General features: G+C 47.5%; 1 protein-coding gene across 1 annotated transcript in view; it reads right to left on the bottom strand.

Annotated features, from left to right (window-relative positions):
* Positions 1 to 740: 740 nt before the first annotated feature.
* Positions 741 to 17500, bottom strand: part of tcf7l1a (transcription factor 7 like 1a) — a 52599-nt gene continuing 35839 nt past the window's right edge. Inside the window, exons 5-12 of the mRNA XM_063210051.1 lie at positions 10755 to 10890; positions 10162 to 10264; positions 9574 to 9657; positions 6890 to 7033; positions 5403 to 5562; positions 3939 to 4046; positions 3490 to 3541; positions 741 to 1992 (exon numbers count right to left, since the gene is read on the bottom strand). Coding sequence (XP_063066121.1) covers positions 1442 to 1992; positions 3490 to 3541; positions 3939 to 4046; positions 5403 to 5562; positions 6890 to 7033; positions 9574 to 9657; positions 10162 to 10264; positions 10755 to 10890 — 1338 coding nt within the window. The 3' untranslated portion in view covers positions 741 to 1441. The remainder of the gene's footprint in view (positions 1993 to 3489; positions 3542 to 3938; positions 4047 to 5402; positions 5563 to 6889; positions 7034 to 9573; positions 9658 to 10161; positions 10265 to 10754; positions 10891 to 17500) is intronic.

Below are 17500 nucleotides of genomic sequence, written 5' to 3'. Positions count from 1 at the left end.
AGAGAGAGAGAGAGAGAGAGAGAGAGAGAGAGAGAGAGAGAGAGAGAGGAAAAGAGAGAGAGAGTGATGGAGGGGACAGCTGTGGCCTGCCTGTGCCCTGGGCCCAGTGGTCAGGGGGGCCTGCAGCGTGATTTACACCAAACCCCGGAGCAAGACGGCAGATAAATGGGCCAGAAACCCAAGTGGTGGTGGTGGTGTGTACCAGTGCTGGTGGTGGTGGTAGTGTGTGTGTGTGTATTTGAGTGACTGTATGGTGGAGGTGGATGTGTGTCTCTCTGTGTGTGTGTCTCTGTGTGTGTGTGTGTGTGTGTGTGTGTGTGTGTGTGTGTGTGTGTGTGTGTGTGTGTGTATGTGTGTGTATGTGTATGTGTGGGTGTGTGAAGGGGGGGGGTCTGGGGCACTTGTGCAGGGCCATAAACTTTTGGGGAGACCCCATGTGGAGTCACACACAGGCAGGCAGCCTACACTACAGTGGGGACTTTTCACATACAGGCAGCCTACACTACAGTGGGGACTTTTCACATACAGGCAGCCTACACGCTACAGTGGGACTTTTCTGAAGTCCTCACTGTTTGGACTTCAAGCTGCAAACCAAGAATAAGTTTGGAAAAGGCTGCAGTACCATGGCAACGCACAAACTACAAAAAATCTGTTGCTGTTTAAATCCTTCAGCACCACATGCTGTGCAACTCTTTCCCTCCCACATCAGAAATGCTTGTTTTTACAAAAAAAAAAGAAAATCCATAGGGGTTAACATATTTATTGCCAGCAGAAAAGGCTAGTCAGAGGATTCCTAATTTGATTTACAGAGCAATGTCACACACTGTAATACGGGAGTGGCGTTACTCAGCAATCAGGTTGCAATCACATGAAGCGTTCCTCTCTCTCAAAAACACAATGGAGCCTTTAGAAATAACTTGGTTTTTATTATCTATGGAGCCTTAGGAGGGTCACACACAACGGGGTTAGGGAAAGGCTGAGGTGGGTTCACAAAAAGTATAACAACAGAAAAAAGGCAGTACTGAGAACTCCTACAACTGAGAGAACTACCATTAGATTGAACTAAAAACTACAAAATGGTATCCTTGAAATAAAAAAAACAAAAACAAAAAAAACAAAAAACAAAATGGTGGTAGGGGGAACTTTATACATGTCATTTTTTTTACAAGGAGAACATTGGAGAAATGCAATTGTAAAAGGTAACCATATGGCAATTTACAAAAAAATACACTTTGTTTCACAGAGAGAAGCAAAAACAGAGGGGTGGTCAAATATTGACCAATAATTATTCCTTTTCATAACTATTTTTAAAAATGGTCTAATTTCTATAAAAAGGGTAAAAAGCAATCAATATACAGCGGTAAAAACTTTTTCTTCTCTTTTTTTTCTATTATTCAGGAAAAAAACAACAAACAACAACAAAGACCATTTTTGTTTTGATTCAATCCGTCGCTTTGGTAACCAAGGAGAGAGGTTGCGTCTGTAGCAGTGCATGATGGGAATGCAGAGCTGCCTGGTGGTAGGGGGAGCCCGGGGAGAGCATGGAGGGGGGCAGAGAGGTGAAGGGGATGGGCCTGGTCAACAGCCCGGCGGGCGGACTACCGGCCGAGCCCAGGTGGAGTGAGATGCCGTGGTGAGCAGAATGGATGGAGGATGGGGTGGAGGAGGAAGAGGAAGAAGATGAGGAAGAGGAAGAGGTCGAGCCGCCGGTGGAGCCAGAGGCTTTGCCCGGCAAGGAGAAAGGGTGGTGGGGGTGGTGGTGGTGGTGGTGGTGATGGTGGTGGGCTCCGCGGCCCTCGGGCTTGGTGGTGAGGGACAGGGGCTGGGCCTGCTCGGAGTGGGTGGCGGCGGGGGCCGCGGGGGAGGCCAGGGCGGCCGAGGGGGTGGCCGGGGAATCCAGCATGCTGCCGTGGGAGGAGGTAGGGCTGTCCAGCATCTTCTCGGAGGACAGGTACGGCACGCACGGCTTCTTGCTCTGAGGGGAGAAGGATTCTGCCAGGGGAGGAAAAAACACAACGGGATTAGTGTCCTTTATAAGCAGCAACAAGGCAATGAAGTCATGGACCTTTCAATGTAATAATGAACCAATGCACACCTCCAATAGTACCAATCAAATGCAACAATCAGCTAATGTACACCTCAATTGGTGCCTTCTTAATGCAATCCATGTGTGCCGTCCACTTCCATTTAGACAGAATTGCAGTGAGATAATATTATGCAGTGCTAGCATTTGCATGTATACCCATGCAATATGTATATTATGAACAATGAATGACAATAAGCGTGGTTGAAGAGAGCCAAAGTGCAGAACATGACGAACGGCAAATGTGTAAACATAATCAGCAAATGAAATAATCAGTAGTGGTGTGCATTGCCACTGCCCTCACGATTCGATTCAATTACGATTCGGGAGGTAGTGATTCGATTTGATTTGATTCGATTTAATTCGTTTCGATGCAATTCTACAATGCATTGCAATACATTACATTTCTACTGAAAGCAAAGCAAATATTTCATCAGCCATGATGAGGCAATACAAGTAGTCACATACTGAGCAACATTTTATAGGCTGTTTTCTGTATCAGTCTTGCAGTTTTCAATGCTTTGAAGTGCTTTTATTTAATTTAACATTCATTTGCTCCGGAAATCCACGGATCCACGGAAGTAATTGAAACTTGAAAAAATATGCCGCATCGATTATGACACTTGCCGCATTGAATTTAATTGTCCATGCCCCGCATTGCGATGCATTGCCGAATCGATTATTGTTGACACCACTAATAATCAGATATATGAATAAATGCAATGCACAAAGACAAAGGGAGAGACTGAAAGGAAGAGGAAAGGATGGAATGATGGAGGGATGGAGGGTGGGATAGAGGGAGGGAGGGTGAGAGAGAAGGGATGGAGGGATGGAGGGTGGGATAGAGGGAGGGAGGGTGAGGGAGAAGGGATGGAGAGGGGGAGGGAGGGAGGGTGAGGGAGAAGGGATGGAGGGTGGGATAGAGGGAGGGAGGGTGAGGGAGAAGGGATGGAGGGTGAGGGAGAAGGGATGGAGAGGGTGAGAGAGAAGGGATGGAGGGTGGGATAGAGGGAGGGAGGGTGAGGGAGAAGGGATGGAGAGGCTATGTGAGCAGCTTGGCAGGCGAGTTTGTGAGTGAGACTAGACAAGCTAGCTTACATGCACCCAAGCAGCTTGGCCAAGCAAGACATACCAGCCAGTGTTATAAGCACTGGGCCTCGTATGCTGCTTGCGAGAGAGTAGAGCAGAGTAGACATGGGTTAGTAGATGATGAATAGGATAGGAGTTCAATCAAACGGACAGAGTAAAAAGTGGGGAAGCCGCAGCCTAATGGTTAAGGAGTTGGTCAGAGGGTTTCAGGTTCGAATCCCACCCTGACCAATAAGGCGAAGGTGTATCCTTGCATCCCTTGAGCAAGGCACCCAACCACACATTGCTCCAGTGTAGGAATTGAGGAAGACACTTACCCGCTGGTGAATCTTCAGGCTTGTTGTCTCTCTTTCGCTTTTTTCGCTTTCCCTGAGGAGACAAACACGTGTCCAATTAATGAAACGAAATAATATACATACACAGAAAATAAAACCTCACGCATGTACAATCACACAGCCACTCAGCAGCCAGTCACGCATGCATGGACGCAAGAACGCAAGCATACACAGCAACCGTTTCCATATACAAAAGGACACACGTGCTGTTCAAACGCACGCACGCACGCACGCACTCACGTGAGAACCATCCACATACACAAAAACACACACATGCTGTGCACAAACAACGCACACACAAGAACTATCCACATACACGAAAAGACACACATGCTGTACACAAACAGACGCACACACAAGAACCATCCACATACACGAAAAGACACACATGCTGTACACAAACACGCACACACATACGCAAGAGTACTCACATAGTTATCCCGGGCCGACCATCCGGGGTATAGCTGCTGATGCAGTTGCCGCTCTTTCCTCGCCAGTTCATAATACTTGGCCTGCTCCTCCCGAGACAGAGAGTGCCACTGTAATGTTAGACACACACACACACACACACACACACGCACACACACGCACACACACGTACGCACACACGCACGCACACACGCACGCACACACGCGCACGCACGCACATACAACACAAAACATACACAAGTGACAGGTCAGTCGTTTGAGTCGAAGTCTGTCGCATTTACCAGCAATTTAAGCTAATGGGCCAATTTATAGGGAATGCACTTGGGCCATGTCATGACAACAACAAGAGCAAATATGTGTTTCCTATGGAGCTGGAAATGAGACGACGTGACGCAGAGAGATCTAGAATAGCAGAGCAGAGGATTCAGAAGACATGATGCATCACCCACCGCCTGAACCACAGGCATGTGATGGGTGGCACTGAGGTCAAGTGTGTTTTTTTTATTTGTACGTCTGTGTGTGTGTGTGTGTGTGTAGGAGAGAAGAGATGGAGATAAACACAAAGACTGGGAGGGAGGGAGACGGACGGAGAGAGAGAGAGAGAGAGAGAGAGAGAGAGAGAGAGAGAGAGAGAGAGAGAGAGAGAGAGAGAGAGAGAGAGAGAGAGAGAGAGAGAGAGAGAGAGAGAGAGAAGATATCATTTGTGTATGTGCATGTTCCAATCTTATGTTCGTACAATATGGTATCCTGTCTTACACTTTCATTTCTGTCCCATGTCTGTCCCACGCATGGGATCATTCCTTTGTATATCCAGCGCATGTGAAGACACTGAAGTGCACTTCTGTTAAGACCAGGGCTCTAAATTAACACCAGCCAGCCGGTAAAAAAAATGCTGGTGAAATTTCAATTTGAAATTTCAAACTTACTAGCCACTTTGACCCATTTAGTCAGTGTGTGTTTGGCTATTAAGCCATTTTGACTAGTGATGAAAAAAAGTTAATTTAGAGCCCTGGACCCTGTTTCTCAAAAGCATCGTCGCTAACTAAGTTAGCAACTTACTTGGTTGCAATGCAATTTAACATTGGCAACCTACGCAGTTGCTAACTGGTTAGCAACAATGCTTTTGAGAAACGGAGTCCTGGGGTGCATCCCAATATGTGTCCTTGCCTCCTCCACTTGTGCTTGTCTCCTCGTCCCGCCTCCTGGCCCCTCCTCCGTGGAGAAAACGATAAAGTTTCCCAGCTGTCAGCCTCGCCACAACAACTTTTCAGGGACTGTTTTTCATTCACCATCCCAATTGCAAATGAGAAAAAGACTTTACAATTGAGCTTTTGCAAGATATTGAAATATAATGCTGTTGTCAGTGATGTCATCATGACGAGAAGCAAGTGGAGGAGGCAAGTGGAGGAGGCAAGGTCACATATTAAAACGCACTCCTGGTTAAGACAGTGAAAAGTGACACCCACCCTCCTGCCCAGGATCTGGTTGATGGCGGCGCTCTCCTTGAGGGTGCACTCGGCCACCACCTTGGCCCTCATCTCCTTCATGTAGAGCATGAACGCGTTCAGGGGCTTCTTGATGTGCGGCCTCTTGTCCTCCTCCTTCTTCACCGACGCCGAGGATTTACTACACATACACAACGACGACAACAACAAAGGAAGAAGGTGAGAATAGTGGTATAGACTTAGACCTCTTTTTATATTATATATTACATTAACATTACATTTAGCAGACGCTTTAGACCAAAGCGACCTATGAGGAGGACATTCAAGCAAGTACGAAGTTTGGGTTCAGTGCAGAGTACAGCAGTATCCGAGTCAATTAGAACAGATAGAGAGCATGAAAATAAAAAAAGACTTCTTTATTGTCCATTAAACTTGGTTTAAGTGGAGCATTCTCTCTAGCAGTTGCATAAAAGAGGCACAAGAACAAACACGTGTCATAGTCAGCATAAAGAGTCATAAGAGTTAGGTTGTACAGCAAGTGATGGGCATATTTATGATGCTTAAATACATCTACAAACAGAATAAAGAGTGGACCAAATAGTAGACCCTAGGTACTCGTCAGGTGATAGACAGACAGCATTGGAGGCTATAGGCATTTCGTTTGGGTCATGGTGAGAGGTATAATTCAAGTAGAAGACGTGAAGACATTTAATGATGAAGAATGGTAGATTCATACATCTACAACGCTTGTGTGCTGTTTTAGACGGTGGCTGACGAACGTTAATGGCTAACAAGTTTAAGGAGAACACCTGCAGTCACTCTTAAGGAGCCCTTTTGCGTCATAGATACAAAGTCCAACATCTGTGCCATTGACTCCACTTGGTGTGTGTGTGTGTGTGTGTGTGTGTGTGTGTGTGTGTGTGTGTGTGTGTGTGTGTGTGTGTGTGTGTGTGTGTGTGTGTGTTAGTGTGTGTTAGTGTGTGTTGCCCTGTATAAAAGAAACATCCGCCTCTGCCAGAAAGTTTTTTTTTTTCCCAGCAAGCCAATTTCTTGTTTATTTGCCGTGACATTTCAGGCCCTTGTAAGATTTCCCTCAGACGTTTTACACACACACTGTAACTGTAACTGTATGTTGATTGTTCTTTCAGTCCTGCTCCCAGTTTTAAATCCTGGATTGTGTGTACTTTGGCTTCTCTCTCTCTCGTGTATGTGTTCTGTTGGGCTGCCCCATCGTTGACCTTAAACTTCCAAGATCAGGAGGCTCGATTGTGCTCACTCACTCATGGGCTTGGACTACTAGACTACCCTACTACAGCCATGGAAGTCGACAGTGGGGGTGGGGTGGGGGTAAAGGGGCCAGATGTCTGGGGCCCAGGGAGGGAAAAAATAGGTTTTCATTATATTGTATGTATTGACTGGGGGCGGCCTTTCAGATGACTTTGTCCTAGGCCCAGCAAAAGCGGTCAGCGGCCCTGACGACAGTGAATGCCTTAGAGCGAGAGACTTACCCATGCATCGAGCCGCCGCCACTGTCCCCGCTGGGCTCCTGCTTGATGGCGGGCGAGACGATGGCCGGGTGCGGGATGCCCGTCTGGTGCAGGCCGTGGGACGGGTGGGGAACCATGTGGGGCGAGAAACGGCTGGAGACCAGGCTGGAGAGAGGGAAGGAAGAAGGAGGCAGAAAGGAGAGAAGAGAATAATCATGTATTAAGTTATCATCTCGAAGTTTGTGATATTTTCTGGGGTATTGTGCCTTTATTAGACAGAGCAGCGAAGACTAGACAGAAAAGTGGGAAAGGGAAATGGTTTAGGGTTAGGAAATGACCCTGGCCAGATTCAAACCAGAGTCCCCAAAGGAAGTGAGTAAGTTTATGCACGGACGCATAAGCACATTGCAACACAGTACCCGCCACCCCCACACCCCCCGGTACCCCAAAGTTAACCCATCTCCTGTTATTGATTAGTGAGCACATGTGTGGTGTAAACTAGTAGTATTACACTGATAGAAGTACGCAAGGACTGTATGTTAGCAGACTCAGAACTTCACATTGAGGTGTCGAGCAACCAACCACGGTACCTAGAAAATCATATGGAGCAACAGCTTCAAGATGGAGAAGACAGGCGAGGGGAGGGACAAGCCTACAGAGGGTCATGGAAAGAGCACCTTCGACAGCTCAGACACAACAAGTGAACAGGGTTACCGCTGAGTTTGTACAACTGTCAGACTGCATACAAGCATTTCCAAACATGATTGGATTAAGATTTTTTTCCCCCCTCCCCATCTCCCTTGTCCAACAGAGTTACGATTCATGTTCACATGGAAGAGTCCAACAAGAAGCAGTTGTACCTCAAAAACACGCCGTGGAACACAGCCTAAAGTTCTCAAGCCAGAACACAACGGAGCATTGTTCCGTCAGAAGCAGGCAGAAACAAAACAGCACGTCTTATCCCACATCCCACAGCATTTAAAGCCATATTTGAATGAGACTCCTATTAGATCACTATGGCACTCAAATAAACCTCTGCCCAACACAGTCCCAAAAGAACAAAACGCGCTTAAAAGATAATCTCCCAATTATCCAATCTGGGAAATGTCCAACATTCTGTCTGCTCATTTCTGGAATTTGCAAGGATAGGCACGTTTAATTGCCTTTTACCATTCCTTCTAATACATATTACATTAACAAGGAGGAAAAACCCAGTATAATTACGCTTGATGAATTACCACCAACAACAAGAGCCGTGTCCTAACTAATGGCACTAATCTGCAGATATTTTAATATTTCCTATTGACTGGCATTTCATTGAAACCTTCTCAGGCTAGTTTGCTTTAAGATTGAAGAGACTTTGGGACTTTGTTCTAGTGTTTCATACAGATTCATATTATACAGAGATTATAATTGATACAGAGATTGGAATCACCCTTTTCAAATCTTCTTGGAACTAAATATACAGACGCCACACTGAGGAGTATGGTATGTCCAACGGGAAGGTGACTGTTGATACTGTGGCACTGGGCCGTGCCTTGACTAAACGGTGTAACGCTGGTTTGACGTCAAGGGAAGGGCTACAAATACTCAAAACTCCCAGACAAGAAGAAAAGCACAAGGAACTTTGATGGGAACTTTTCAGTGGGCAGATATTCACATCTCTAGGTGTATCTAGCCTGGGTCACACAGTGGAAGTCAGACTATATGTATGAGCTTGTCAATGCAAACTGAATAAAGCACCAGCGCCACACGTCACTGTCAGTCAGCAGGAACGATACAGAGGGGAAGACATCTCCTAAGAACATAATACTCACCTTCATACATATGACTTTCAAACTTTCAAACTGAAGTCAGATATTGCATTCACAGGCTCTTGGCCTCCACGTTAGTTACTGATGCATAAACGCAACTCCCCATTGATTATGCTCAGCTTTCATCTCAACATGATGAGCTAATAGACCCCCATAAGTCACAGGAGGGTTGGTGGAGGAGGAAGATGAAGATGAGGATGAGGAGGGGGCGCACTTCAAAAGACCAGCTTTTTTTCGGTAGCATTTCCCTCCATGCTGATGAGAAACAAAGGTGCTCCAACAACGTGCCTCCTGATGAGACGCCATGAAAAATTTAGCACCGTACACTTTTCTTTCTTTTTCTTCTTTGTGCATTTCAGAGAGAAGAAAAGAAGGAGGGAAGAAACTACAGGATGGGAGTGCAGATACCCCTGACAATGTTTCTTGGATATTTTGAGCGTTGGTTGGTTGGTGAGCGCCAAGACAGCATGGACGATCATTTATTCACCTGACTGCCTTGGCAGTCAGCAAGCCAGTGGCAGAAACAAGCAGAAGCCGAGACAGACACACAGGGGGACACAGAGAGACGGAAGAGTAAGGTTGAAGTAAGTAAGTAAGAAAGAAAGACAGAAATAGAGAGAGAGAGTCAGAGACTGAGCAAGAGGGAGACTGAGTGAGCGAGAGAGAGAGGGAGAGTGAGAGAGAGAGAGAGAGAGAGAGAGGGAGAGAGGGAGAGAGAGAGAAAGAGAGAGGGAGAGAGAGAGAGTGAGAGAGAGAGAGAGGGAGAGTGAGAGGGAGAGTGAGAGAGAGAGATAGAGAGAGAGAAGAGAAGAGAACGCGTGTGTGAGGGAGAGAGTGAGAGAGAGAATGCTGACGGTGGCAGTCCAAACAGTGTTTGCTTGTCTAACCTACCTAGACATAGAGGCGTTCATGGCCAGCGCTGGATACGGGTGTCTGAAGCCGCCTGGGGGGATGGAGTACATGTGTTGGCCTTGTCTGGGGGAGGGAGAGAGAGAGAGAGAGAGAGAGAGAGAGAGAGAGAGAGAGAGAGAGAGAGAGAGAGAGAGAGAGAGAGAGAGGGAGAGAGGGAGAGAGGGATACAGAGAGAGACAGACAGACAGACAGCGTCAGAGTCAGAGAGACAGTTGGCACTATTGGTGCTGATGCACTACTGCCGTATATAGTGCTCAAAAAAGTTAACCAAAAGGTCACTACCTGGATGAGGGAAAATCTACACAAACATATTTATTTAAAGCCAGATTAAAATCAGTCTTAATCTGTACACAAGAAATTTCAGTATAAATATTACAAATCTGTAAATAATACATCTATGGTATAAAAATATACAATGTGCTGTATATACGGCATACACAATTGATGGTATGCGACAATAAAATAATACACCAGCAACAAATAATTATATTGTGATATAAAAATAATATGTGTGGGTATCTCCCGATGTATAATATGAAAGTCAGCCAGAGTCTGATGGAAACTTACTGTGGAACCAGCCAGCCCAGAGGGTGAGGGATCTGCCCCACTGCCCCAGGAGAGAGGGGATAGTACGGGGAGAGCTCTGACGGATGGGGCGTCCGCGGAATACCTACCAGACGAAACACGATCGCACCACCATGAATCAGACAGACGCGAACAAAAACTTGCTGCACAATAGCTCATCTAAAAAGAAAACTCTTCTACGGGGAAAAAACACCAAACTATCCATAACTGCCCCATAATAGGTGTGCTTAGAAGAAGCTGCACTATACTTAGCTGTGTATAATGGCCAGCTATGTATGCCTACATGCTTACGTGCTACTTGGAGCGCTCTTTATGGTTTCCGTTTATGGCAGATATAGTTTTTAAAATGCTAACACTGTAGTGGGCATTCATTCTGCCTCCTGACATTTTGGTGTGGGAGTAAATGACAGAAAGCTGTGGCAGAAGTGAGAACAGAGAGAGGGAGAGAGAGAGAGAGAGAGAGAGAGAGAGAGAGAGAGAGAGAGAGAGAGAGAGAGAGAGAGAGTGAGAGTGAGAGTGAGAGAGTGAGAGTGAGAGAGAGATAGGGTAGGAAGGAGGGAGGAAGAGTTGCATACCTGTTTTGGGGTCTAGGATCTCGGGGGAGAGGTGGGAGGGAGGGGTGCCGGGGGAGAAGTGTTCGTTGCTGTACGTGATGAGAGGGGTGAGGGGGTGCATATGGTGGGGATGCTGCACCACTGGGACCTTGTTGGACTGCGGGAGAGAGAGAGAGAGAGAGAGAGAGAGAGAGAGAGAGAGAGAGCGCAGGAGAGAGACAGGAAGAGAGACACAGAGAACAGAAGGAGAGCAAGAGTGGGGTGTGGGGGAGAGTTTTGTCAAATAAAAAAGTGGGAAGAGGGAGGGATAAGAGAGAGAGAGAGAGAGAGAGAGAGAGAGAGAGAGAGAGAGAGAGAGAGAGAGAGAGAGAGAGAGAGAGAGAGAGAGAGAGAGGGGAAAAGCAATGGATAGAAAGAAAAAAGAAAAGAGAAAGAGAGAGAGAGGGGGAGACACACACAAAAAGAAAGAAAAGAGTTAGAGCACACAAGAAAAAGCCCAACTGAAACAAAAGAGGGGCTAGCAAATAATAACAAGCTGCCTCCACTGCAGACGGCCATTTGACCTCCGTTCCCGTTTCATTTAAAGAGTGGCGCCTCCGCGTCTTCCCAACAATGGCGCTCGCCTGCTCTGTTTACTTTCCCCTTTTCTTCTGCGCAACTAAGTAAACAGCGCTCGGGCAACTGGCGGAGAACGAGGGAGCGAGGGAGAGAGAGAGAGGAGTGCGAGGAATCGCACCTAAAGCCCCCAGCTGCCCGTAAAAAAGGGAGCGAGAGATAGAGAGAGATAGAGAGAGAGAAAATGTTGGGCCAATGCAGCGCTGGCCAACACCAGACGCTTGGCGTTCATGGGTTTATGATGGGATTTAAGTGTGTGTTTGTGTGTGTGCGCGTGTTTGTTTGTATGTATGCTGGGGGCTGCCGGTTAGTGTGTGTGTGTGTGTGTATATGTGTGTGTGTGCGTGTGCGTGTGTGTGTGTATGTGTGCCTCCATGTGTCATGGTAGTACAATTTGAGAGAGCCACGTGATGGTCCTTGGCCCCCATAAATGACGCAAGTGACCGCACGTTACGATGGCCCTTGGTGACGCCATCAGCGAACCTTTACACAGAGAGTGAGGTGGGGTGGGGTGGGGTAGAGGAAGATGGGAACGTTGGCCAGTGTGGGGTGTGGCGGTAGTGTGGGGGTGAGTGGCCTGCCTGCCTGCCTGCCTGCCTGCCAAATAGACCACCTGTCGCCCAATCAACTCCCCTCAACCCATTCAACCCAGCCCCGACTGTATGGCGCAATCCAGCTGATTACAATTCAGACTTGGGAATGGGGAAGACAAAAAAAAAACACACACACACACACACAAGGAGTGAAGCCATCAAACTGGCAGGCAGGAACAAAGAGTAGTTTGTGGGTGTGTGTGTTTTGTATGTGTGTGTGTGTTTTGTATGTGTGTGTGTGTGTGTGTGTGTGTGTGTGTGTGTGTATGTGTATGTGTATGTGTATGTGTATGTGTATGTGTGTGTGTGTGTGTGTGTGTGTGTGTGTGTGTGTGTGTGTGTGTGTGCACGCGTGCGTGTGTGTGTGTGCTTGTGTACATGCGCATGTGTGCGTGTGTACACAGGATTAGGCCAAACTTCATGCTCCTGCATTACTTCTTTTCCCTTTAAAATAGCCCCCCTTGCACATTTCATGTCATGTCCAAAATCAGGCAAGGCTTTAAAAAGGATTCTGCACTACTAGCACTCCGGGGTTAGAGCTAGCAAAATGGAGGTCTTTTGCGCACACAAGGGCCCTTCTTTAGACACACACACACAGCCTGTCCAAAAACGAGCCATTCATTTCCTGTTCCTGCTGCCATCACTTGCAGAATCTAATACCCAAATTAATAAGAATAATAGTCAGGGCTTTCTTGGCCTGCCCCCTCTGCAGTCAGTGAGTGAGCGAGAGAGAGAGAGAGAGAGAGAGAGAGAGAGAGAGAGAGAGAGAGAGAGAGCGAGAGAGAGAGAGAGAGAGAGAGAGAGTGCGAGGCAGGGCCCTTGGTTTGCTTTTTGAATGGGGGTCTTGTTAAGGCTTCAGGATGTCACATGGGAGAAGCAGGGTAGTGGGGTGTGGAGAGAGAGAGAGAGAGAGAGAGAGGGAGGGGGGTGGGGTTCAGTGAGAATGCAGTCTTGTTTCCTACACGGCTAACCTTCCCCCACCTCCAACGTAGGCTTGTGGGCTTGACCTCTGCTCCGAGCGAGGAGCTGCGCTGCGCCGAGTTGTGGCCGGGGCTGAGAAGAACAAGGCCCACATTGAGCTGCCTCGACTGTGGCTGCTGCTGCTAGCTAGCGCACTGCCTCTCTGCGGCTGGGCTCTCTGGCCCCTTCTGCTCCTGCTACTGCAGTGCAAACAGATCCAAGGGGTGCGTTTCTCGAAACCATAGTTGCTAACTACGTCAGCAACGTTGTTGATTCCAACAGAATTTCCCATTGACAACTACCCAAGTTGCTAGCTGGCTAACAGCTACAATTTTGAGAAACGCACCCCAGATCTCTTGGCATGCCTGGCCCTGGGCTCCTCATCTTACTCGGTCGCTGGTTTGCTCGATCACTGGCCTAGACGCTTGCCGTACTCCCAGCACATACGCGCACGCACGCACACAAATGGATATGCACATCTGCGCACCCACCCTCACTCTCCCTTCTTTAAAACACACACACACGCTCCTCTGTCTTTCTCGTTTAAACACACACATATGTGGACACACGGCCGTACACTGACACACACATGGGCTGTATACACACACACAACCCCCCTGCGCACACACACACTCAGAGACACCCCTCTCCCCCCTCACACACACACCTCCTCTTTCAAACACACACGACACGTACACTCACATTCTTACTCACACAGTCCTGCCTTGCCTTCTCCCGGGCCCGAGCCGAGCTATCTACATCTGTTGACATTTGATGACAGCAGTGAGATTCATTTGCTACTTTGCAGGCAAACGGGAAGAGAAAAGGAACGCAGCGTATGTAGTTTAGTGGCTCGGGGGGGTTGGGGGGGGGGGGGTGGACACTGGCTCAGTAAAACGCAGGAGAGAGGATGCACGGAGACACGCAGAGGTCAGTGCAGTCACAGCACAGCAGAGCAGAGCAGAGCAGAGCAGAGCAGAGAGCAGAGGGTGTGTGAAAACTCACACTCGTCCTCCAAGCCTGGAAGCTGTCAGGCCACATGTCTACTGGCTCTGCTCTGCTCTGCTCTGCTGCTGGCCCCGTTGTTGGCTCTGGCTCGGGGTCTGCTGGGCGAGCCAGCATGGCTCCTCCTAGTATAGCAGAAAAAGCAGAAGGCAGGGGCCAAAACGGTGGACGGAATGAAGTGAACTGCCTGCTGCCTGCTCGCGGTGATGACTTCTGCTTCCTCCTCCTCCACCTCTTCTTCCTCACACACACACACATGCGCATGCGCAGACATACACACACACCTCCATAAACGCACTCTTCTTCCCTCCTATAACACGCCATCCTGACACACACCAATGCGCATGCGCCTGTACACACACACACACACACGCATACACACACGCAGGCACACACACACACAGACACACAGACACACACAGACACACACGCATTCCCAGTGCCAAAAAATCTCTGCAGTGTCAACACTCGGGCCCGTTTCGTAAGCCTCTTGCTGCCGACACTGACACCCACACAGTGCAGTCTGCCGCCAGTCCGGCCCCTCTGGCCCCTCTCTCCTCTACTCTCCCCATGAACTGGCCGGTCTCTCCTCTCCTCTCCCCTCATACAGTATGTAACAAATTGGCCCATCTCCCCTCACTCCTCCACGCTCTCTTCACATACCTAATACACTGGCCCATCTCCCCTCTCTCCCCACACCAAATGCACTGGTCTATCTCCCCTCACCCCTCGCCCTTCTCCTGATGAATAACACACAACCCCATCTCCCCTCACCCCCTCTCCCCCCCACTCCCCCCACTCCCCCTCTCCCATGCCAAACACGCCGGACTAGTGGCGGCTGCCGGGCCACTTCAGGAATGCCAAGGATCCATATCAGCACTTGCGAGACATGGTGTTCCGGTTTTAAAAATGGCAGGCACCCCCTTCTCTCTCTCTCTCTCTCTCTCTCTCTCTCTCTCTCTCTCTCTCTCTCTCTCTCTCTCTCTCTCTCTCTCTCTCTCTCTCTCTCTCTCTCTCTCTCTCTCTCTCTCTCTCTCTCTCTCTCTCTCTCTCTCTCTCTCTCTCTCTCTCGTTCTCTTTATCTTTCAGTCTCTCTCTCCCTCTCACTCACTGACTCTCACTCACTGACTCTCTCCCTCACTGACTCTCACTCACACTCACTCACTGACTCTCACTCACACTCACTCACTGACTCTCTCTCTCTCCCTCACTGACTCTCTCTCTCCCTCACTGACTCACTCTCTCCCTCACTGACTCACTCTCTCCCTCACTGACTCTCACACACACACACACACACACACACACACACACACACACACACACACACACACACACACACACACACACACACACACACACACACACACACACACACACACACACACACACACACACACAGTCTCATTGGCATATAGATAGACAGACATGGAGACAACGGGGAGTAACAGAGGTGAGAGAATGAGTTTGATTTCTGTGTGGTGGTTGTACGCATTTTTATTGAACCCCACAATAAGCTCCCTCTGACAGCCACATGTGTTTAAAGCTGTGCATGTGATACAGATCGCAAATTAAAAAAGGGTGCTATAAGTAAGATTGTGGCCAAAAACTGGTATGGCAATAAAAACCTAAATACTGTTGTGCATTGTTTCCCCTCCAGAGGAGAGAAGCGAAACGTTAAAAAAAATCACAACATAAACAGAATTCACAGGCTGTAAATGATGTTTTAAAATGTGAATATTCTGGCATTGATCCTGGCCAAAACAGCTGCTGTAATCAAATTCCTGAGGTAGGAGGCAAAGCACAAAATAAGAAACTAAATAGAATTTGTGGGCTGCAAATTAAGTTTCAAACTATGAAAATAGAATACATTTGCCTGCCAAAACGTATTTCCATTCTAAGAGAACACTGTGTAAATTTGGATGAGGTGAGCATCTCTCCCTAGCTCTACTTCCCACAGGTAGGGAAAAAGAAGATGAAAATTACTTTAAGAAAATATTTCAAGCGCTGTTAACTCTACTTTGATAGTTTGATCAATGTTTTCCTATGGTACCCCTATAGGGGGCAGTACTGAGCTCTTGTGCCACAGTACAACACACACAGTTCCAGGCCATGTAAATGGACACCAGTTTGCTTGTATCACTCTCACAGCCAAGAACAGTCACACTGCATAGATAGGGCCACCACCACATTCATATCCATCTTAATTATGTCAGCCGGGGGCCAGCCCACAGAAGGCAGAGGGCAGGAGACAGCTGACAAATGTCTCATCCAGGGGAATCGTTACATACTAATCATCATCGTTTTGGAGGGGAAAAGAAACGCAGGACAAAACATGTTCAACTCGTACTTGGGGAAACTTTGGGGGAAATATCTTTTCAAGGTGAGGTTTCAGTGGTTGTTGTTGTTTAGGACATGTGGCTCATATTTGGACAGTGATATATATGAATCATTACATCGTTATTACCATTGTTTTGATTCTTAACTCATCAAAACTTCCAACTCTGTTCAGCTGTATTAGTCTTCACATTGTAAAAGTTTAATGTAGTTTACATGGCATCCCTTAAAGTTTACACGACTACAAGCAGTAGATGGAATATGTGCAGTTAAAAAAACACAGGCTTGGAGAAATGCAGCTTTATCTGTGGCTAGATAACCACGGAGGCGAAGGCATAAACGGATCAACCCCTGGGACTGTTAAAAGCGGTAACAAAGTTAAGATAACCACAGCAGGCGTGAGGCCTGCGCTAGCTAGACTACAGTGGTATATACTGGCCATAAATGATTAACTTTAACGTGCAGCTCAACCTATAAAAATGCCAAAGCCCCAGTAGCAATCATAAAAAGTCTAAACATGTGCACACTGTCTGGGACACTTGAGTTTAATACGTGATGACAAAGAGGGCAAGGAAAGTCCCAAACGGTGGGAAGGGAGAATGGAACCTAAAAGCTGATGAGTCAAATGCAATTAACCATCATCACTTAATATGATTTAAAAAAACGCAGAATAATCAAACTTCTTTCAATGCTGTGGTCCAGGATACATGAATTGGCCCAACTAAGGGCACATGATGCCGGAGCTTGCTTCAATAATGGCCCATTTTCCCGTCAGTGAAAAACATCCCATGTCTTGTGCTGAGAAACTTCCCAATTGTCAGTTTAACTAAACAAGGCAATTCAGTAGACAAGAACGCGTATCTCTAATCCGATTTCTGAAGAAGACGAAGAAGAAGAAGAGAAAAAAAAGAATTGAGTAGTGCTGCCTGGCTGTTAGATGAGCCATGAGAATTCCCTGGTTTCAAAGGGTGGTCTGTGTAGTCCAAGGCCCCGTCTGACGGCCTTAGCAATAGCAAACAAATGTCGATATTCATTCGAAGGGGCCAGTGAGCCGCAAGGCTGCCACAATGCACCTTGTGAGCACAGTGGCCCATTGCCACAATATTTCATTTACCATTACAGAGACAGACATGCCATCAATTAGGAGATGGGACTATTATCTCAGACTTGCTGAAACACCAACTCTGTCATAGAAAGGGAGACAGAGAGAGATAGAAAGAAAGAAAGAAAGAAAGAAAGGGGAGAGAAGGGCAGAGAGTA

Source organism: Engraulis encrasicolus, chromosome 11, assembly GCF_034702125.1.
Source record: "Engraulis encrasicolus isolate BLACKSEA-1 chromosome 11, IST_EnEncr_1.0, whole genome shotgun sequence".
Taxonomy (NCBI): domain Eukaryota; kingdom Metazoa; phylum Chordata; class Actinopteri; order Clupeiformes; family Engraulidae; genus Engraulis; species Engraulis encrasicolus.
Note: the sequence above shows the minus strand (reverse complement) of the source record. Positions and strands in the feature narration are given on the sequence as shown.